Genomic DNA, 24,343 nt, shown 5'->3' on the forward strand with positions numbered 1-24,343 from the left:
AAGTATAAGTAGAGGGATTCTGCCCCCTGATGGCAGAGCACTTTTGGAACTGGGACCAAACCTCTGCCAGAGGGACTGCTGGATGGCACAAAGGACTCATCTGGACTGCTCTTCTTTTGTTGCCCTACTGCCTAGAGTCTACTGGGTGGCCCAAAGGACTCATCTGGATTGCTTTTTGCTTGTTTCCCTGCTGTCAGCCTGTTTCCTGACTTTGTCCAAGTTGAGACACTGTATGGACTGGACACCAGATGCTGCTGCAAGGAATGGTCAGGAACCACCACAGGAACAGCCCTGCTGATATGCTGACTTCTGGCCTACTAGGTCACAAAAAGGACTGCCACCTTGTGCTCAGGACCTTTGTGCTGCCCTGCCTGCCTAGACCCTGATTTGGTGCCCCAGTGTTTTCAAGGGGGCTGGGTGGTGTGTCCTCCTTACCCCTGCTTCCTACTATTTAGCGCGAGGTGAGTGGAGTGCCCAGGCCTGTCCAAGTCAGCGTATTGTGGTGCGCATTTTAAGCACTTTGCTTTCTTTTCAAAACCCCCCTCCGGCTTTGGGACCTTCCCGGGGGAGCATTGGTGCTTTCCTCACTGGCAGCATGAGGAATCTTCAGTGGAACCTCACCCCAATTGAGAATGGGTCAGGAGAAACAAAAAACCTGTGTAGCAGACACCAGCACTATTCCCCAGAGCTCGGACGAGGCACACACTGTCAGGTGCCCCCAGGGCACAAGCAGGCATTAACTCCTGTTGAGAATCCCTGGTGCTCTGCTTCATTATGGAGAACAGAATCACCACCAGGCCCGGGAGCCCTTCATGGGGGATCCTGCTGCCCAGAGGAGAAGGCAGGCTGGATTTCCCCCCAGTGTCCTGGATGAAGGGTGGTTGCTCCTACTGGAAAGAAGCAGAGTGACTAGAGTGATGGTACATGGTGGGCGGGGCTCAGCAGCCCCAAGGAGACATGGCCCGCTGTGGTGTGGACGCTTGGTGTGTCGGAGGATGACTATCAAGCCCAGGTCAAAGGAGATCCAGGAACACTCCCCAGCCAAACCTGAGGATTAGCAGCTGCACCGCTCAGATGGGGCAGCTGTGGTACAGGTTCAAAAGTGGGGACCGTTTGCGGTCCCCTGCAAGGAAAACGAGCAAGGGACCTCCTTGCAGGGTGATTGTAGGCCTCCCAAGGTAGGGGACTCTTATGGTATAGTAAACAGGACCGAGTGATGACTCTCGACACAGGCAGAGGTCCCCGATCCTGCTTGCAAAATGCTGCAACCTTCCTGTGGAAGGTATTGCCGATGATTCTGACAAAAGCTATGCTTCACCATGATGTTTTTGCCCTCATTATGTGACTGAATTGCTTTTTATGACCTTATTCATGTGATATGTTGTTTTAGTCATTTTGGGGGAGACATACACATTTTCAGGATAGGCTTGTATGAAGTGGGCGAGTAATTTTCTAGTACACAAGCAATATGGAAATGTTTCATGATATATGCATTCCTAATAATGATGTTCTGACAACCGCTTGCTTAGCAGAGTATTGCTGATTTATGTTGTTGTGGTCTAATGTTTCATGTGCAATACAGTTTATTTTTATATAACTTATTGTGAAGTCTCTGTTTGTGGTACATTTATTTTGTCACTGGGTTGCGTGTGTTGTGCAAACACTTTACATTGCCTCTGCCTGACTGCTTGTGCCAAGCTACCAAGGGGGTGAGCAGGGGTTATCTTAGGAGTAGAGCTCCCTTGCACTGACTAGAGTGGTGGTTACTGCCTACCCTTGCCAATCAGGAAACCCATTTCTAACAGTACATCAACTGCCATGGACGGGCATATTCCAGCTAATTGTACTATATATTATTGTTCACTAGCTACCTGTCAGAATCCAATTGAGAGATCCATAGGGCAACCAGTTGTTACTGGGTCCAACTGTAGTTAATCTTGTTGTCCCGGGGTCTGACCTACTCTGGATCCTTAGCAACTGGTCTAAGTACCCCTTCAGGACTTTAATCTTAGTGGAAGTACAGGTCGAGCAGTCCAAAGGATCTTGAGGGGATGTAGACACAGGCTCATAACCCAACATTTGCACAGCAGCACCAATAAAGGATTTTCCAGTCAGAGTCTGGCTTTTGTGATAAAACAAATAATTGTTTTTGGCCAGAAAAGAAGTCAGAAATATAGTGTGCCCTAGGTGGATCACTGAGTCCAGCTCCCCTCAAGTTAGTGGTTATGGTTTTTGGTTATTCCCCATTCTCTATAAGCAACATCAGAATTAAGCCCCACTAGTGATCCAAGTCTTAGGTCAAATGTGTCTAGCCTTGAATGTGGCAAGATCCCTAGGGGTCAAGTCACAGATTGGTCCAAAATCAGTCTTACCTGCATCAGCAGCATCATACGGAACAAAGTTTGTAAGTATCTCCCTTTGTGGCCACTGAATCTGCAGTAACTGTCTGCAGTAAGTCTTTCACATGACACCTGGGTGGGCTACAACTGATTGTCCTCAATTCCCTCACATGCGGTCCTACAGTGGCCAGGGGGAATTACAATGCTCCTCCAAGCTGGATACATTTTCCAGCTCTTCCTATGGGTAATGGAGGAGAGAAATCCTGGTGCTGGTCCTCAGTCATGGTTCAGGCCCACTAGTGTTACCAAGTTGGCCTCCCTCCTTTAATGATGATCTTTGATCTGGTCACACTTCTTGTTCAGTCCAGGTAACCTCCTCTGGCATCCAGGGTCACCATTTCTTCATTGCATATGGGCTTTGTGAGAAATTGCGTTGCTGGTTGAGGGGTTGAAACCCTACTCAAGTAGCTGCCACAATCCTTGTCAAGGCAAACCACAAAAGTCACTAAATTAACCTGCACGTAACCCTCTGGTAGCTTTGCACAAAAGCAGTCATGCGTAACTTAGAGGCAATGGGCAAAGTATTTATGCAGCACACAAACAGTAATAAGTGAAAATGCAGCACAAGAAAAATCCCACACCAATTTAGAAAAATAGAGTTAATTTTAATAAATAGTTTGACACCAAAATGAAAAAGGTCTATTCAGTAGAACTGGAGGAATTACTTTTTAAAGTTGTAAGTGAAAACTAGTGCCCAAAAGATCAAAGTTCCAGCAATGGACATCAAGCTACATGAATTTGGGGCAAAGTCAAAAGTTATTGCCGACCACAATGGAGTGGGAGTCAGATACACAAAGTGGATAGGGATGGTCTCTACTTACCTTTGAATTTAGAAGAATTTTTGAAGGAAAATTCCTGAGACGGTAAAGTTCAGTGGGGCAAGCCACCTGGTGGTGTCTGAGGAGGAGGCATCATCGTCGGGGAGCTGCCAGCTTAAGTGGCCGTGAAGAATCCTTCTTCCTCTTTTTGGAAGTCGAAGATCTCCAACAGGATGATGCTGTAGGCTGCAGCCGACAAAGACTCCATGAGGAGCTGCTGAAGAGGATTGCTGCTGAGGAGAACGTATCTGGACCTGCAGTGAAGTCAGGCTGATGAGTGATGCACCTTGGGCAGATCAATGAGCAGGTAGGTCCCAGTCTTCTCTCGGTTCTCAGAGCACTTTCTGGTTGAACATTTCTGAGTTTTAGATTTGGGCTATCTGGTCACTTTTAGCACCACATCCAAGGAACCAGGGCTGGAGGGGCACCACTTGGAGCACCAGGGCTCACTCAGGTTGGGTCAAGGTGCAGGTTCAATATGGTTGGGACCATTCCTGTCCCTGATGCTCTGATCAGAAGGCCAGCCAGCTAGCACTTGGAGTGACTCTGGTAGTCTTGGGTTTAAGTTGTGGAACAGGGCAGAAGCAGCTTCTTATTGTAATTCTTTTTGATGCAAGAATGACCTTGCTGTCAGCTTTTTCTAAGGGAAATATGCTAAAATTGCTATTTATAATACCATTGTCCTTATGACCATTTTCCTACCAAATCAATGTTAAAGGATAACCTATATTTTCCTTAATCAAGGGCCAGATGTAGCAAGGGTTTTGCGACTCGCAAACGGCCAAAAACGCCGTTTGCGAGTCGCAAAAGCCTCACCGGAATGCAGAAATGCATTTTGCGAGTCGGCTCCGACTCGCAAAATGCATTTCCGACTCGCAAATAGGAAGGGGTGTTCCCTTCCTATTTGCGACTCGCAGTGGGATGCAATACCATTTGCGACCGCGTACGCGGTCGCAAATGGAGTCGCAGTTACCATCCACTTCAAGTGGATGGTAACCCACTCGCAAATTGGAAGGGGTCCCCAGGGGACCCCTTCCACTTTGTGAATGGACCCAAAAATATTTTTTCAGGGCAGGGAGTGGTCCAAGGGACCACTCCCTGCCCTGAAAAAATACCGAAACTAAAGGTTTTTTTTTTTTTTTAAGTGCAGCTCGTTTTCCTTTAAGGAAAACGGGCTACACTTTAAAAAAAAAACTGCTTTATTTAAAAAGCAGTCACGAACATGGAGGTCTGCTGACGTCAGCAGGCCTCCATGTTAGCGAGTGCCTATACTCGCAATGGGGCCGCAATTTGCGACCCACCTCATGAATATTCATGAGGTGGGTCATTGCGACCCCATTGCGAGTCGCAGTCGGTGTCTGAGACACCGTACTGCATAGCAATTTGCGACTTGCAAATTGCAAGTCGCAGGGACTCGCAATTTGCAAGTCGCAAATTGCAGATTTGCTACATCTGGCCCCAAATGTTGATATGTATGATATTTTGTTTATTACATTCTACTCCTTTTTAATAAGTTAAGAGATGTTACTGTACTGTTTTGGTTTCTAAATTCTAATATTGTGTTGGTGTTGGTTCAATGTTTAACACACACTGCTCGAGGGGTGTTCATGACACGCAGACCATGCTCACCTCCATATAAGATGGGCAAACTTCTTTTGAACTTTAGCTCTTCATCACAGGGATCAGCACTATGCATTAGGTTTCGTCACAGCTTAGTTTAAGGCCTCACAGCTGCAACACTTGCAGTACATGAAACACACAAGTGGAGTTGGGACAAACAAGAGGTCCCCCAGACCTGCAATTGCTGTGACCATCTTGGAATAAAAGAGCAAAAGTTCCTCATGAGCAGGCCTATTTCGGCACTTGACTCACTTAGAGTCAGATTAAATAAGGCCCTAGCACCACCTTGCGCCACATTAAAATCATTTTATTTATGTTAGTGTGGCGTTAGGTTGGCAAAAACGCCACGCCATATTTACAAAGTGGTGCAATGCATGCATTGCGACACTTTGTAAAACCTTGCACCACATTATTTCTGTGCCAGGCATAATTTATGCAAGGGTGTATTCTGGCCTTAAGAGGTCCAAAAATATGGCACAGTAGAATCTATGAGATTCCACTGCGCCAATTCTAGCACCATTTTTAACACGTGCCTAATGCAGTCATTAAAATGAGGCTCCCATTGTTTTCAATGGGAATCTTGTCACTTTGCTGGAATAGCGTCAATATATTTTACGCTATTCCTGCAAAGTGCCAAACTAGTGTAAAAATGTATGACACAAATTCCCTAACATGCACCATGGTGCACTGTATCATAAATATGGCGCATGCATGGTGGTGTTAAGGGGGCGCAATGAGCCACAAGAAAAGTGACACATCATATCATAATGCTCCACTTTTCATGCATTTGCCCCTTAGTTTTGCATCTGGAACCATGTTGATGGGAAAAGTGAACTCATCACACATTTCTTCTCGAGTTATGAAGCGCTCACAATGGAGATCTAGGAATTCGACCTTGTTTTGCAAAGCATTACTGGAATGATGCTTTCCAAGACTGTGAACTCTATTGCATCTATTATTTCTCAAAAGAAGCAAGAGAAAGGCTCAACTTGTAAAGTCCTATGGTATTAAGATATTGCCAGTTGAGAAAGTGAATGTATATTGTTGGGACTGGCAGTACAGAACTAATGTTCATTAATTGGGTTATCGCTGATGAACTCGTTATATTAAGAATCACTCAAATTACAGGCTTGATTTACACACCGGAAGTAGTTATCTATATAGAAATACAAATTAGAGTTCAGGTGATTTTGTACATCGATCATAAAGGCTTCAATTATATGTCAGCTCTAATATGTCAAGGAGTTTCAACCAACCATGGAGAGTCGGTTATCCACCAATTGTATATCGTATATTATATTAACAATAGTGAATTGACTTGCAAATGATACAATATAAAATGAGTTATCAATTATTGTTAATATCAATGTTTCAGCAGCGCAGTTTGAGCCCACCTGTAAGAAAAACATTGAAGATATTCAGAGTGTCTGTTTCTATTTCTTTTGCTCCAGTTCCCTTTTTTCCGGACCACTGGTGTCCAGCGCATGGTTGTTGATGTGTTCAGGAAAGAGGCGGTATTCGCATCATTCTCATTCCCATTGCAATTTGATTACCAGATTAGTGCAAACCTGGCTGGGATAAACCTTCTGCTTCACATTTTAACTGTCTGGAGTTAATTGCCGATTCAACTTGTACCTGTGGGGCCCACCAAAAAGGCACATTTTATAAACAGCGCAAATGTAACTTTTCAAATCAGACACAACATCCTTCCTAAATACACTTAAGTATACTCATTAATCAATGAGTCTTGGTGTCCGTTTTTCATTTCAATTACACATTGAGAACCATTGTCATTTTTACCATCATTTTTTACAGTCCCATAGGTTTCAATGCGGCTTTACGGATGGCAGTCATAATCTCTTCCCACTGCAACCTATTTTAGCCATTTTTACTTTGAGGTCTTGTAGTTTTTAGTGTTAGAAAGATCATGCTGCAAGAGGCTACAAACAACAAACAATTACTTTAACATCCAACATGTGGTATCCTTTCAAACAACACACTTTGGCCCATATTTATACTTCAATTGTGCCGAATTTGTGTAATTTTTTTCGCAAATTTGGTGCAAACCTAACTCCATATTTATATCTTGATGCTAGACACGTCTAGCATAAAAATATTGGAGTTAGCATCATTTTATGGATGCCTGCACCTACCTTGCGTCAATGAGATGTAAGGTAGGCAGTCCCATCTAAACAATAGCACAGGGGTAAGAGGAGGGCTACATAATGGTGAAAAGCTTGTTTAATGCCTGGGTCAGACCAAGCGTTAGGTGACCTGTGGACCCATTTCAATGGTTAAACACAATGGAATGGGCCCACAGGTGCCAAGCTCCAGGAACACCCCCACCCACACCAGAGGGACACCAGAGGATGGGGGACCCCATTCCAGGTAAGTATAGGTAAGTATTGAAAAAAATCATTGGGGCCCTGACATATGACACTGAGTGCAATGGCCATGCTAGGGGTCCCTGTGCTCATCATTGGGGTGGTGGGCATGACTCCTGTCTTTTATAAGACAGGAGTCATGTGGTATGGATGGTTTTGCGTGAGGAAATGATGCTAGGCTAGTTAGAGGCTTTTTGTTGCCTCTTACCAGCCTAGCGTCATTTTTTGAGGCAAAACCCCCTTCACCCATACCGCCACCCTCACCCGGCTGGCATCACTTTTCTTGACGCAAGCCCAAGCTTAGCGCCGGCTTGCACCATTCCATAAATATGGCGCCTGGCTGGTGCTCAGAAATGTCTCAAGCCAGTGCTAAACCTTTTGATGCAAAACTACGTTAGTGCATCAACAAGTATAAATATGCCCCTTAGTAAGGTGTTTGGGTGGTAAAAGGAGGGAGAGAAAGTGTTTTGTGTTTTTGGATGAGATTCCAGTTAATAAACTCTTTCAAATCAATGCTAGGGTAGTGCTCACACAAAAGCCCCTGATAAGGTGATCATCAACTTCCACCTGACTCCACGCCATATGTAGTGGTGCTTTCTAATGTTCCTTCCCTACTGGATGGGAAAGACTTTGGTGGTCATTATGACATTGGTGTTATTCGATGCCTACTGCTGCAGTGACAGCCGCCAACATACCGCTGCAGAGGCGATCATCCATCTGCCATATTACGGACACTGCTGGATTTCTGCCACACTTTGAGTGGAAATCCGGCAGTATCCATGTTGGCGGTTTGTGGTGTTCTGGCGTTGCTAGCACCAGTATAGCGCCGCCAGCCCTATAATGACCATTCATACAGCCTGGCAGTGTTCTACTGGCGGGGTGGTGCTGGAGGCAGCAGCATCCCTTCCTCTTCCCTGCCGAACTACCTCCTTGCCGGACAAGGTAAGTTGGGCGTCTGACATGGGGGGGGTGCATTTGGGTGGGGGGTGTTGTGAGTGAGTGTGTGGTGTCTGCGTGTTTGTGAGAATGTGTGTGCGTGTGTGCATGCGACTGTGAGTGTTGTCGTGTATGCGTGGTTGTTTACTTGGAGTGAATGCGTGTGTGAATGGTGAAGTGAGTGTGGGTCTGCATGGCTGTGTGTATGAGTGCCTGAATGCGTGTGATTATGTGTGAGTGAATGCATGTATGGATGTGAGTAAGGGGATGAGTGTGTGGGATGTGAGTGAATGGGTTTATGCGTGGTGCGTGTGGGTATATGTGTGCATGTATGAAGGGGGTTGGGGTGGGTGGGTGAGGAGGGCTGCACCCCTAGGGGGGGGTGGTAGGGTCGGAGGGAAAATGTGTGTTGGGGCGGGGGTTAGGTGCTTTCTGGGGGCGGAGGAGCCATCTACCCGTGACAGGGAACGAATTCCCTTTCATCTGTAGCCTTACCGCCATGGTTTTCGTGGCAGTGCTGCCACCATAGAAACATGGTGGTATGAGTAGAGATGTGGCGGGTTTGCAACGGCCAACTCACCACACTCATATTGTGGCAGTACACATCACCAGCCTGTTGACGGTGTTACTGCCACAATAACCCTGACGGTCAGAAGACCGGGCCATTGTGTGCTGGTAAAGTTTAACATGCAAGGAATAGCAGCTTGTGTATTGGCCCAGGCAGTGGCCCATAAGGTGTCACTGTTATTAATGTGCTGTCTTTAGGCTACTTCTATAAACCCCATAGAGTTCTTTATCATCCAATTGACTTACACATCTTGCACAAGCAAGGCTATACCGGGGTAGTGGATAAGACTGACACACTTCCCTCACTGAATAAGTTTGAACCCTTGAATTCTCTGAGTGACTGAGATTGACAGTTTCTAGATCAAACAATTGCTGGGGGGTGCACTGATATCATCCACTTTGAGATACTAAACTGGAACATAGTAGGACAGCAAAGCAAGAAATCGGATCCTACTCGGATCGACCTTTTTAATATGCTTTCATATAGTCTGATTTTAGGAGACATGGGACACATCTTCTATCTTCTGTCTAGATGACTTTAAGTCTTTTTACTCTTCAGTGAATCCATTTTACAAGAGAAGACAAAAGGAAGACTAATTACCATGGTCGTCCTTTTGTTTATGGTTGAGCCTCTAGAGCTTGATACAAGCTCACCTAACTTTCAGGTGGTTCAGGTTAATTTTCCTAACATTGTCAAAATGACAGTGATTCATTTTTATAACGCCCACCCACTTGTTAACTTGAAATTATTAAGCACCTTTATGGATCTGTGTGTTGAATGGTCTGTGGGCCAAATGATTTTCTTGTTATTAGGTCATTTCAACATCCACTCACGTGCAAGGATTTTAAATGATCCCAATAAGTCGGGCAATTGTCAATTGAATATTAGTAGTTTGCACAGGGAACATAGCCCTTCATGGGCAGAGGTGTTATACCTCCTCCCACAGGAATGTGCACTTTCCTGCCAGAGAGATTCAAAGGGCTTGTCGACCATGAAACCCGACCCCCCCCAGCCCTGCTGCTAATAGCAGATAGCTGCCGCTGTTGCAAACCCCGACCTTTGGCAGGAGCAACAGTGGGAAAATGCTCAAAGGACAGAAGGACTGGCCACCCCCAGCCTGCACCACCCCTAAAGTGTTGCAAGGAAGGTGACACCTCCACTTAATTTCTTTCTATCTTGCAAGGTAGGAAAATAGCCAATCAGGGATAGGAAACTGACCTCTGCCGACAGGAAGTGGTCACAAAGTGGGACTCCAGTAAATGGCCACTAAATGCAGCATTCAGTGGCCACCGCTAGACCTGAAGACCAGATGCCAAGGATACAAGAAGACCAGCAACAAAGAAGACCCAAGGCTTGAGAACAGCAACCCTGCTACACAAAGAAAAAGGCACCAAATTCTGCCTGCTGCACGCAGGACTTGACAATCACTGCTGAGGTGTTACATGAACATGAGACAACTATGCCAGTCTGTCAAGGACCTGAAGAAAAGTGTCCACAACATGCTGGAAATATATTCCTAACACATCAAGGACATTTGACATGTGAATCATGCAAATATGCCTCAATGTGCAGTTACATTTCCAAGACCAACATTCACTGTGAGGATGAAAAGAGTGGCACATGGATGAAGGCAACAACATATATTCACCGCAATGGTTAGAACCAAAAGGGAAGGTTCATGGGGCAGGGCTATTTGAGGGGAAAACCCATGGGACATGAATCACAATTTTTTATCAGAATGTGGAGTAAAGGGGAGGTGAGTTACTGAGTCTGGGCCATGAGAACATGAGCCTCCCCAAAGGTTTCCATGTATTGAGGCTCTCAGCATGCATGGTCATTGCAGGTTAACACACAAGATCAGGAATCTCTTTGAAGTCGGGAAAAGATGACTAGTCTACTGCAAATATGGGGATGTTTCTTATGCCACATTAGCAGTTTGGCACAAGGCGTTCCTAATCACCGTTTAGAGATATAATTGTCTTCAGGGCCTTAAACACTTGCAGTTGATGAGTCCAGTTAAAATATTTTATACGTCTCTCTTCAGCACATACTCTCAATACATCTTATATGATCAAAATGAATCACAACTTTAAAGAACACCCTGTCAAACTCTTCCTACTGAAAGAATATAGTAACCTTACTATATGTGGTAAAAAGACTTTCATGTAGGCAAACCCATACTAGGATGGGAAAATGCTTGCATATTGATCCATATTAATGCAAATTGGTCTGTATGAAAGGTGACGACATTGTATTTCTATTAACTAGAGTACTAAGGAAGTTGAGGGGAATGTGGCTTCCACATATCACATCACATTTTCTTCTCCATGTAGCACTGCCCCAGAAATATCTGTTGCTAAAATTACTGTTTAGCCATATAACTGTGTAATAATAAACTGAAATGTAATGCAGACATCAAACACTCCGCCATCAAGGGCTCCGTATCTTCTGGTGATAAAAACAGAGCCCATTTTGGATGTAGCATAGAAGAAAGGAAGGAGCCAAAATAGAATTCATGTAAAAAGTGATAGGTGGAATGCTTGAATTAATGTCAGCCACTGGTAATTACTCAGACTGAATCCCAGTCACTACTTACTTTGCACATCTTGGCACTTTAATTTTAAACTAGCCATGTGCAAACCAGTCTTGACTCTTCTACAATAGAGACAGTCTAGCTTAAAGTGCCATGGCAGGTCCCCCCGAACCAGACCTCATACAACCCAAAAATGGTTTTGTCCTCATTGGGGATCTTCGTTTTCATGCAGTATGGATCCAAGGGTACAGCGAGCGTGGGACCCAATCTGGACAAGCCTGTCACCCCCAGACTGTCTCACTGAAAGATGCTAAACAGTGGTGGGTGGATTGCTTGATTTCATCTAGGCCACTGACAATTTCTCAAAGATGCTTCCCTTGCCACTGTTACTTTGCACACCATGCCACCTCAGTGTATACCCTGCCATATGCAAATACGTCTCCATGATGCTCCAATAAGAACAGTCCAGCTCAAACTGCTAGGTCAGGTCCTCTTTGAACCAGAACTCATGCCACTCAAGACCAGTTTAACCCTGATTGGTTCTGTTCAACTAGGTGTAGCCTGGATCCAGGCTACAATAAGCATGGGACCCACATCTGGGAATACCTATTGCACTTAGGGTGTCACACTGAAGTAGACAGGAAAGTGCTGAATGGAATTCTTGAATTGTTTTAAGCACTTACTTGGGCAGCATTTCAGTCCACTGTTTGTCGCATGATTTCAGAATCATATTTGTTAAAGAAATTTGGAAATTGGAATGCTTACCCTTTGTTAAAACCGTCCCAAAATCACAGATGTCTACTTTCTTAGCAGAAGGATCAGTGTTCTGCCAGAAACTACATAGATCAGTATTTCCTAACTTGTGGTCCGGGGATGCCTGGAAGACTACAAAGCCTCCTCAGGGGGTCCGCAACTTCTTAGAAAATTTTATAGTATTAATAGATTAGGTCCCCAGCTTTCAGTAATGACTCATTGGGACCCCCCCCCCCAGATTCCAATAATGATTCAGTGGGGGTCCCCGGATGCCAGTAATGATAAAGTGTGGGTCCACAGAAGTCAAAAGGTTGGGAACTGACATAGATGGATACTGAACTGAAGCCTCAACTTAACACTTTCACAGACTGGCAGTGTACAGAACTGGGTTAATATTTAATATTCATGACTCTGCCTCATCCTCTTAGTATGGCAAATTTTATTCTTGCGTAAGGCTCTCTTCTGTGAGACCACTGTCAGAGAGGGCACTATTTATGTCATTGTTGGTCCCTAGATTACTTAGGGTTTGATATACTATTACCAGCCACAAACCAGTGATATGCAGCTTGAACCTGGTCTTGTTATGCATAGAAATACTATTTGGAACATTGCCTATGTTGCCACAAAACTACCACCCTAATGAAAAGTAACTTGGCAGCCCACAATTTGAGACCTTTGTGATTTGCTGTGTGAAATTAGGCCAGCAGAACTATGTCCCTGCATTTGCATTACCTAACTTGAAACATTGTTTGATGCAACCCCTGTCCATCAATGGGGCAGATGCAGCCTTAAAAATATGTTTCTCATCGGGGTAGACATCAGAGGAGCAGACACACATAACCACTAGAGCTGATGACTTTGGAACTGGGGAACCAAGTTTGAGTCTTGGCGCTAGCTCAACATCCTGTGATTCTGGGCAAATCATTTTGGGGGTCATTATGACCCCGGCGGTGAGCGGTAATGTGGCGGCACTACCTCCAACAGACTGGCGGTACCTACTGCCACATTATGAGAATGGCAGGTTGGCTGCAGCTAACCCGCCACTTCTCCACTCACACCGCCATGGCGGTAGCAGCCGCTGGGCCGGAGATGTTAATCTCTAGACCGGCGACCGTCATAGTACCACCGGAGGCATTTTGAGCCAGCCCACCATGGTTTTCAATGCCACGAAAAGCCATGAAAACCATGGCGGTAGGCCCTACTGGTGACAGGGAATTCCTTCCCTCTCACTGGGAGGTGGCTCACCCACCCCCAAACACTCCCAGATGGCCCCCCTCCATCCAAACTCCCCCCATCCTCTCATCCCCGTTCCGATCCTCTCACCCCCAAGCACGAACACACCTGCAGACACGCAGCATGCATAAACCCACTAATTCACACTGGCAAACACTCATTCATACACGCATACATCCAGTCATGCTCGCACACATTCGTACACACATTCACACTGACATGCAGACACAAACTCACATTACCATTCTTACACGCATTCACACACATGCATACACCCATGCAAACAACACTTCACACACAGTCGCGTTCACGCACACACTCACATATTCATGCACACATTCCTCCACACACACAAAACACCACCCTCTCCTGTCGGAAGCCCAACTTACCTTCTTACAGGTGGTCTTCCAGCAAGGAACGGGAAGGGGCGCTGCTACCGCCATCAGCGCCCGCCAGCAGAACACCATCAGGAAATATCACAGGTCATGATACAGCTGCCGGCGTTCTACTAGCGTGGCGGTGCTGGTGGTAGAAGCGCCAGCTTACTACCATCCGCCAGTATGATCACTGACGGATTTCCACCCTTCTAGTGGATGTCCGGCAGTGATCATAGTATGGCAGACAGATGGTAGCCGCGGTGATGGTATTTTGCAGCCGTCATCGCGGTGGCAGGCAGATTTTACCACCAACTACATAATGAGGGCCTTAATCTTCCTGTGCCTAACAAAAACTGAATGTGTTCTTGCTTCATGTAAATGAAGCTCATGTAATTTCCATCAATACCTTTGGGTCGGGTTTGCACTATATTAAGCTGCAAAAAAAAAATGTTTCACTGAACCACCATCTATGGCCCCAGATGCTGCAACAGCATTTCTAAACAGGAAGCAGTCCACCAGAGGCAGCTTCCCCTTTATGAACCATTTACCATCTAGCTATGGGTGACTGCAGCTGATCAATGGTTTTCACCCAAAATTGAGGCAACCCACCACTGACAAAATACCTTTATCAAATGCAAATAGGAAGTGGACCTTTATTGCACACACCTGCTTTTTTGTTATTCAGAAAGGGTTTTACAAGGCTGAAGATTTATCAGTTTCATAGAATGGCTTTAGTACATTGTAAAAGGCTAGCTTGTGGTCAAGAACAATATGATATGGTGACTCACAGGATTTCCAACAGAAAAAGGAATCTGTACATCAGGCCTGAAATAAGGAGGAATTGTCTTGTAAACCCTAGATTCTTCCAACAGGGATCTGATGTAGCAAAACTTTAAAATATATGTTAAAAAAGAAAAGTGGATAAGCCTAAGACGACATATAGCGTTGTGTCCCTTTTTTATTAACTGCATTATGCCATTAAATTTAGTAATACAGTATGTCTTTGGAACTGCACCATAGTGGATATTTCTGTGGCCAGGTGCATGCATGAGTTACTGGTAAACCTGTCACAATTTACCTTAGAATCATATTAGTACAATTTGCACTCCTCTTGTGAGTATATTGGCTGTTGTTACCTGGCTCACGTCTGTGCCGTAGGATGACAGAGTATGTTTGCACATGACAAAGCTATGCACTTGTTTTATGCAATTGTAATTTCTAAAGCACATGCATTTAGCTTTACAGTTTTCAGTGTTAGTACCTGAGCAGCATACAACATGGGCAGCATCTCATAAACTGTGAAGTAAAATTGCTAATTTAAACCAGTAACATCCACAGTTTTGGGCAGACTGATATCCTCAATAGTTGAGGAGGTGGTGAGGCCGTATAGCAGCAGCTTAGAATTTGAATAGAAATTAAGGTCTAAATTCGGATAATGTTGCAAACACATGTTTGCACAGGGATTAGAATTATGAGTTGAGTGGTAACTATCACACCTTCATAATTGTCCGCAGATAAATACTCAGCAGAATACCTGCAGAAATTTATCAGATGAAAAGTCTTGGAAAAAAAGGCAAAACATGCAGAATTGAATGTGCTAAAAATGTTTAAAAAAATAGAACTATGGTAAATACCTCATCCTCTATAACTGAATTTACCAAAAGTGGTAAACGCCCCACCTGTCCTGCCCTGCCAACTGCCCTGATCACAGCCGCCACTAACATCCGAACCCTTTTTGACTGAGGAGAAACAGCAGCTTTGATCCTCCTTCATCTCTCAGCTGATTGAAAGACTCCACTACATCGGCATCCAAGGGGACGCGCTGAACACAGACACAACAGAGGTACTGATCTTTAGCAATAGACCAACACATGGAATGACTCCTGGTGGCCATCAGATCTAGGACCTGCCCCCATTCCTTCCGACCATGCCAGAAACCTCAAAATAATTATTGATAACAAGCTCACCATGAAATCACAGATCAACGCCGTCCTCTCTGTTTGCTTCCCCACCTTGTTCTTGCTTCATGAGATCTTCAAGTGGCTATCTCTGCACTCGAGACGCACCATGACACAGGCCCTCATCACCAGCCGACTGGACTATGGCAATGCTCTCCAAGTAGGAATGACCGCACACCTCCTACAAAGACTTCAGACCATACAGAACGTGGCAGCCAGACTCATCCTCAGCTTTTCCTGACAAACGCACCTCACACCACAGTTCAGGCAACTCCATTCGCTCCCTGTACAAAAGAGATGACAATTCAAGATGCTGACCCATGCATACAAGGCCCTACACAACTAATGACCCACATACATTAACCATCACCTGAACTTCCACCAACCGTTGAGAAGACTGCACTCTGCCTCCCTTTCACTTGCCCATACTCCTGCATCTACTGAAGCAGAAGTGGATGACGCTCCTTCTCTTACATCACAGCAAAAACCTGGAACAGCCTCCCCATGCACCTCCGAACCATCACCTCACTTCTGAAATTCAGAATGGCCCTCAAGACCTGGCTGTTCGAATTAGCCTCTGGGACTTGCAAGCGCCTGGATACCCTATCAGGTGATTAGCTGCGCTATATAAATCCAGATTGATTGTAATCATAATTGACGCTATTTTCACAAACTCGTAATGAGGGCCTTTGTAATAGCATTTATTAATATACTAAAAAAGAAAAACAGAACACAATAACATACACAAAACAACATAACAGCAGAATTGAAATAGAACAGAACCTTACACAACGAAACAGTCACACCGTGAAATCAACACAACATAGCAGACCTCAGCAAATTCACATTGTAAAAATGCAGCACAAAAAGTAGAACAGCACATAAAAACACAGCACATCCTCACAAACACTGATTTCCACTCATCAAATATGCCCAAATATTCTTATCACACAGAGGAGAAATAGCTCCAGCCAGAAATGTTGCGGGCCTTATTATGAGTTTGACGGTTCCACCACGGGACCCCCAAACTTGAAGGGAGAGGCCATGGTTATGGCGCCCCCCCTGAGTGTATTACAATGTTCATGGCGGGCTGACTGGTGGAAACATTGCAGTATGTGATTACTTCCGGGCTGCCCAGCGGGAACTGAGCTACGATTTTGGTCTCAGCTTCCTTGAGGAAGCTGAGGTCAATACCGTAGCACACAACAACCTCAGAATGCGCACTGTCTGCAAAGAGGAAAAATCCTGTGCATGTAGGATGAAGTCACAGGAGCTGCGTAGATCCGGTGGGTGATGGGGGGAAACTTCTGTTGCACGGCAGGCACTGCGTCTTCTTGCAGGAAGTCGAGCTGTGTCTTTCCAGCTTGGCTCGGCGTCGATCCAGTGGGCCGTGCATCAAAGTTCCAGTCGCAACGCTGGTGCAGCGTCGATTTCCACTCGGGGAGCCGGGCTGCGTCATTCCAGTTCGGCGTGCAGTGATTTTCTCACCGCAATGCAGGCTGTGCGTCATTTCTGGTAGGATGTGCATCAAAATTTCACCACACAAGGAGTTATTTGCAGAGATGAAGTCTTTTTGGCCCTGAGACTTCAGAAAACAGGAGGCAAGCTAAATCCAAGCCATTGGAGAGCACTTCTCAGCAAAGCCAGAGGACAGGAAGGCAGCATGGCAACAGCAAGGCGGCAGTCCATTTCAGCAAAGCAGTCGTGTGAGTCCTTTGGGCAGCCACGCAGCTTCTCTTGGAAGGTTGCAGGTTCTGTTTCAGAGTTTTTCCCCCAGTAGTATCTTGTCCGAAAGTGTCTGATTCGGTAGGGTCAGAGGCCCTGATTAAATACCCAAATGTGCCTTTGAAGTGGGGGAGACTTCAAAGAATGGCTTAGAAGTGCACAAGGTGTCCTTTCAGTTCCATCCTGTCTGCAGGGTCCCAGTAGGGGGTTTGGCAGTCCATTGTGTGAGGGCAGGCCACTGTCCTTTGACATGTAATGCCAGGCCCTCCACCCTCCCAGCCCAGGAAGATCCATTCATCATGCAGATGTGTGCATGTGTGACTGAGGATCCTGTGTTTGGGGTTGTCTGAGTGAAACGCACAAGGGAGCTGTCCACTAACCCAGCTAGATGTGGCCTGTATGGCACATAAGGATTTAAGTGCAGAAAAATGCTCACTTTCTAAAAGTGGCATTTCTTAAACAGTAATATTGTCTAACTTCACCAGTCAGTAGGAATTTGTATTACCATTCTGGCCATACTAAATATGACCTGGTTGCTCCTTTCAGATCAGAATCTGCCACTCAAACAGTATATGAGGGTAGCCCCAATATTAGCTTATTGAAGGTGCAGGTCTCACATTAATGGAAAAACTAATTTAGGAGTTTTACACTACCATGACATATAAACTACACACGTACATGTCCTGCCTTTTACCTATGTAGGACCCTGCCCTATGGGTTACCTAGGGCCTTAAATGCCAAGTCGAAGTCACAGTGAAACTGCACACACAGGCCTTGCAATGGCAGGCCTGAGGCATGGTGAAGGGACTACTTATGTGGGTGGCACAATCAGTGCTACAGGCCCACTAATAGCATTTAATCTATAGACCCTGGGCACATGTAGTGCTCTTTACTGGGGTCTTGCAAGTAGATTAAATAAGCCAATTGGGTGTGAATCAATGTCACCATGTTTTAAGGGAGAGAGCATGTGCACTTTAGCACTTGTTAGCAGTGGTAAAGTGAGCAGAGTCCTAAAACCAGAAAAAACAGTGTCCAGAAAGTGGAGGGAGGCAGGAGAAAAGTTAGGGGTGACCACCCTAAGGCTGTCAGGTCTAACACTGTGCAAGGGGGCCCCTGCACTGCCCATGTCATGGGCATGGGCAGTGCATTGGGCCCTCTGTGGCCCCTGGCACTGGCTTTCTGCTAGCATTGTCCTGGTAGGGACCCCACCATGATAAGGCTGAGTTGTAATCAGCAAGGCAGCACTGAACTCAGAGCCGCTTGGCTGAGTGCAACTCAGACTGCCATCGGACCATCAGGAACAATGTTCCCAGTGGAGACGGCAGTCCCCTGGCAGATCCGTCCCCCAGGGTTGTAATGAGGCGGTCAGACTGCCACAATTGCGGCGGTCCGACCATCACCGAGGCTGGCGGTCTTTGGACTACCAGCCTCGTAATGATGCCCTTTGTGATCCAGCCCCACAACTCAGAAACACGAAGCAGTGATTGCATCTTTCTTTTTCTTTACTGCGCTTTCTTCAGCGCATGTACTAACTCGGAGTAATTCCGGTCTTAATGTGTAGACTTCAGTATTTACAATTGCATAAAACAGGCGTATTGCTGTGCTATGTGCGAATACACAGCTTCACAATGAGGCCAGTAGGCTGCATAATGCTCCTAGAAACACAAGGTCACAATTGGCTGTTTGTGTTTGTGATCTCTTCTGTCTGCATTCCGTGTATTAACACTGAGACTTTCTGCATTAATGGATGCTCTGCAGAAATGCATTGACCCATTATGCACCAGTGTAGTGCAGACATCTGGATCAAGATATGGCTGCTGGACACACATGTGCATAAGGGGTAATAATTCTCTCAAACTTAAAATACATTTTACAGGGCACCAGATTCCTCATCTATGTGTAAATGGGATGAAAATACAAACCTAACTATGTTCTTTGCAGCGATGTCGTTTTATTTAGTGTTTGCACCTAAGTGTAAGTGATCTGCTAAGTGCAAGGCATTTTTAATACACAAAAACGTAATTTTGGGACTTGCTGTTGTATACATATTTCTATTTAAGTTCAATCGTGGCTGCAAAGTGGAATGCGGATGGTGATTATTTAATCTTCACAATAAATAAGAATGAAAACGACTTCGAAATTATTTTTCGGGTAACAAAAATACACTGTTTTCATAATGTTCTGATGAATGTGTTCAAAGCGTATTCTAGATTAAGTACACGGCAACAGAACCAGTTACTCTGTCTTGTTTCCTAGATACCTTTCCGGATGTTCTACAGTGCCTGAACGTAAAAACGGTTTCTCAAGCAGATTGCGCCCGAGCCTTCCCTGATGATGTTATAACCGATGGCATGCTCTGTGCAGGGGGTTTCGAGGGTGGCAAGGACTCGTGCCAGGTAAGAGACCTGCTTTTTAGATTATTATAGGGTCTGCTTGTCATACTATGGCCAGGCAGCAGGTCAGTGATGTCACTCGCGTATACGTTGATTGTAAATATAACAGAATCTGCAAGCATGGTATAGAACTCTATCACAAAGTGTGGCAAGACGACATAGCATAGCGTAACATAAAATACATCTTAGTGTATCATAGACATCCTAGAATACAGGCAGCGTGCGGATAGGGTGGCGCGGGTGGGAGTTAAGAAATAAATTAATAGAGTTACCTGCTCCTCCGCGATTCACTGCTCCCGCCAGCTGCCTTATCGCTTGTGCTTCCCTCTCCAACCAAACTCGAAGCTTCTCTCATGCTGTTACACAGCACGGAAGAAGTGCCCAGATTGGCCTGGGCGGGCAGAAATGCTGCTCAGGGAGGGAGTGGAACACTGCTCTTGGGCTCCACCAAGCTATAAAATACAGCCGGGTGGAGAGTTTCTAAGTGCGCATGTCAGTTTGGCCGGCCTCTGTCGGCAGGCCAAACTGACATGTACACTTAATGGCACACATACCACTCCTCCTCCATTTGACATGGAGAAAACTGGCCCTGCTCTGTCCTATGAAGGTGGAGAAATAAAGTGATAATGAAATACTTTTATTATTCCTTTATTTTTCTGCTTTTCGTCAGTGGGGCGACACTCTTCCACCATAGCGGAGGGGCCGCCCCTGCTAGCATAACAAAAGATGAACTAATGCAGCTCAATACAACCTAATAGCTTGGAAAAAAAAGACAAACACAGTTAACTATTGCGTAGCATAACATGTTTACACATGGGAGCTACTGCGATCTAGGAAGAGCCTCTCCACATTCCCAGGGACTTTACTATTGATTTGTTCTGGTGGGGTAGGTGAAATAATTTATGTGATGTATAAAAACAGAGAATCAGAATTGTGTATAAATTCAGAAGTAAAATCGGTTCTTGCCCTTGTGGACTGATGGCTGAAAGTGTTCAGATACGCTGCTAACCAGCTATGTGCGCCGTGGAATTCTACAGTCTTCTACCAGGTGGAATGCCATTACACTTGCTCTTATGCTGAACCTATCTATCCTCTTTTCAGGAAGAATCTCAAAACCAAGCACTGGATTCTCGGTTTATAGGTAGTGGGTTATCTCCAAACAGCAACTATTCATTCTTTCATCTATGCCATTCTATGTTACGAGAAGTACATTTGTAGATCGACTTTATCCTTTAGGATTTTCATGGTTGTTTCACATCCTTCAGTGGGGGAGGAGAAAGTACCTCTGCTGCTCTTTTAAAGGTGCAAGAGGTGATTTGAAGTAATCCTACAGCTACAGTTGTTGCCATGAGAAGACTTGTATTGCAAGCTGGAAATACCACCATGCACACCCAATATCTCACCATCTGGCAATGTATCTCCAAAATGGGGATAAATTGTCACTGCCCCAAAAATGTGGCTATGCTAATATGCTTTTTTATCTCGGTATGTTAGGGACGCCATATTTAGCTTTTGAGGAAAGACTACTATATGTTCGATGGTGGTCAGTCAGAAAGGCACTGTTACCAAATATGATAGTTGCACAGCGACAAAGTCTGGATGTGTTGGTCATCCACTGTTTTTGGTGGCAGGAGCAATACTCTGAGAGGTGCCCAGTGGTGGAGCTGAGGTAGGCTTCACGAACAGACAAAGAGAAAATGCCACCTTTTATTTGGAGGTATGTGGGGTTTTCCATTAGGACCTTCATCTAAATGTGGTCCAGAATTCTCAAGTTGACCCATGTTAGATGTGAATATCTGATCAATTTAGCGTTTTCTGTGCATTTTGATTTATATTTAGCAAATACATCGAGAATATGGGAGTAGAATGAACTACTAACCAAGATTTGGGCAAAAAAAGTTCCTAACTTTCGGTAAGGAACATGTACGGGAGTCAGATTTTAATCAACGAATTTTTAAAAGCTGAAGCGATAGAACAATTAGCTAGACTGGTTATGTCAATTCAAAAGGCTACAGGTGCAAAATACTGCTGAGATTAAGCCAACAAGGACACATCGTTTTTGGTTAAACTTGCCAACTCGTCCCTATTTTCCAGAGATGAAAACTCCATACATTTGGAAAGATATCCTGTTATTCTTTAACCCTTCCGATACAATATGTTTGCCTGTACTGTTAGCAGGGAATTCTTTATATCCTCCTCTGTGCTGGACAGCTGTAGCTCGGTCAAATAAAGCATTTACAAAAGCCGTCAGCAATTACGCAAATTGGACTAAAATCCCCAGGCTGTTTCGAAATTGTAAAGGTGCACAGTATAGTTGTTCTGCAAGGTATGGGAGACAGAGTTTGTACTTGCTGCAGGCAATCTTTGGTTAACTATCAGGGGTATAAAGAGGAAAAAGTGGCCCATCAGACCATAAAACAGGCCCTCAAACAGCCAGAAAGCTGGACCACACACTGAGCTGTTAGGTCAGCCATTTGGCACTCCCTGATTGCCCTATAGGCCCGGTCAATCCAGTTTGCTATCAAATCTGCTAAATTAAGATTCTAATCAACTCTACATGTTAAAAATTTCCTCTGCAGCCTGGATATAGAGAATATGCAGTCTTAAAACTGCCCACAAACTGCATCTTGTATGTGAAGTAGTACTAGAAAAAGCTATTCACACACCTAAACCCTCCCTCCCTGAGCTTTCAGACGGCCCCAGGGACCCCATCCCCTGGGGCTGATATGTTTTGATGTGGGGGGTGTGCATCTGTTTCTGCCTGAGTAATAGAACAGCTTTAGGAATCCCATCCCTGGAACTGCAATAAAAAATGGTGTGGGTGCCTACGTCCCACCCAGGACACCCAAAGCCTGCAGAGCCTGTCAGGCAACTAGCCAGCCAGTCAGGCCCTGCAGTCAATCCCCACATGCACCCAACCCCATGCTGCGCACAGTGGGAGGTTGGCCAGTAGGCCTGGCCTGCGGCAGCAGCAAAGAACCCATCCCCCGGGGTCATGGCATTATCTTTAGAGGGATAGCAGTACTTAATCTACACCCAAGGCCAAATTCAGCCTGTGGACCCCATCTCCTGGAGTCTGCATTACTATTAGGGGTAGCGGGACACACAGTCCCCCTCCCTAGGCCCTGGGCCAAATCGAGCCCTTGGGACCTCATCCCCCGGGCCTCCCTCCCTTGGTAGATTTTGGCTCCGAGGACCCCATCCTGGGCTCAGCACAATAAAAGGTGTGACTCCCTGTTGCCCAGGGCACCCAATACAGTGTCATTGGGGGACGCAGGGGGAGTCCCACGGCACTGGCGCTCCAACTGGCTCCCCACATCCAGGAGGAGCTGGTACTGCTCCCGCCCACAGTGGGGCAGTGGTCCCCCTTCCCTTAAAATGGCAGGCCCCTTTGATGGCTTCTGACGTACAGTTTTTGATCATGTGTTAAATCTAGTTTTTCCGGCTTTAGGACTCCGGGCACTTTGAAACTGCTGAGCAGTGGTAAAGTGAAAGTGTTCTCTGTCTGAATGGTATGGTTGATAGGTTTTCTCCATGACTGGCATATTTGATTTAGTAGTAAGTTCCTAGTAAAATGCACTGTGTGTGCCCAGGGCCTGTAAATCAAATGCTACTAGTGGACCTGCAGCACTGATTGTGCCACCCACATGAGTAGCCCTGTAAACATGTCTCAGACCTTCCACTGCAGTGTCTGTGTGTGCAGTTATAAACTACCATTTCGATCTGGCAAGTGCACCCACTTGTCAGGCCCAAATCTTTCTTTTGACTACATATAAGTCACTCCAAACGTAGGCCCAAGGCAGCCCCGTGGGCAGGGTGGAGTGTATTTAAAAGGTAGGATATGTACTGGGGTATTTTACATGTCCTGATAGTGAAATACTGCTAAAGTCATGTTTCACAAGTGCAAGGCATATCTCTCCCATAGGGTAACATGAGGATTGCCTTGAAATATCTTTCAAGTGTAATTTCCCATTGGGAGCAGATAGACATGTGGAGTTTGGGATCTGTGAACTCACAATTTAAAAAATCATCTTTTGGTGAAGTTGGTTTTTAAATTGTAAGTTTGTAAATGGCACTATTCGAAAGTGGGCATTTTCTTGTTTAACCATTCTGTGCCTCTGCGTGGCTGTGGAATACATGTCTGGGTCAGATCGACAGTTGGGCTGGTTGTGAATTCACTCTCGACAGTCAGAGAAAGAGAGTTAGGCTGTGTCTTGCATCCTGATGGGTCTTCCTGGGCTAGAGTGGTGGGAGGAACTGACACTTGCACCTGAAAAGGGCTGTGCCTGTGTAGGAGGCTGGCCTAGCTTATAGTGGGTACCTGATGGTACTTACACCTTGTGCAAGGTCCAGTTATCTCTTATTAGTAGATTAGTAGTGTTCTAGCAGCTTAGGCTGATGGAGGTTGCTATAGCAGAGCAGCTTAGGCTGAACTAGGAGACATGTAAAGCTCCTACTATACCACTTATATCATATAGGTACTATATAATAAGAAAGACAATGCTTAGAGTTATAAAAAATAAAGGTACTTTATTTTAGTGACAATGTGCCAAACATATCTCAAAGAATATACTCCCTTAGGAGGTAAGTAAAATACACAAAATATACACACAAAACAAAATCAGGTAAGTAAAACAATTAGAAAG

At 45.3% G+C, this 24,343-nt stretch overlaps 1 protein-coding gene across 1 annotated transcript in view; it reads left to right on the top strand.

Annotated features, from left to right (window-relative positions):
• LOC138247416 (trypsin-like) overlaps positions 1-24,343 on the top strand; it is a 76,258-nt gene that overhangs the window by 43,508 nt on the left and 8,407 nt on the right. Inside the window, exon 4 of the mRNA XM_069202052.1 lies at positions 19,561-19,700. Coding sequence (XP_069058153.1) covers positions 19,561-19,700 — 140 coding nt within the window. The remainder of the gene's footprint in view (positions 1-19,560; positions 19,701-24,343) is intronic.

Source organism: Pleurodeles waltl, chromosome 7 (genome assembly GCF_031143425.1).
Source record: "Pleurodeles waltl isolate 20211129_DDA chromosome 7, aPleWal1.hap1.20221129, whole genome shotgun sequence".
NCBI classification, from domain to species: Eukaryota; Metazoa; Chordata; class Amphibia; order Caudata; family Salamandridae; genus Pleurodeles; species Pleurodeles waltl.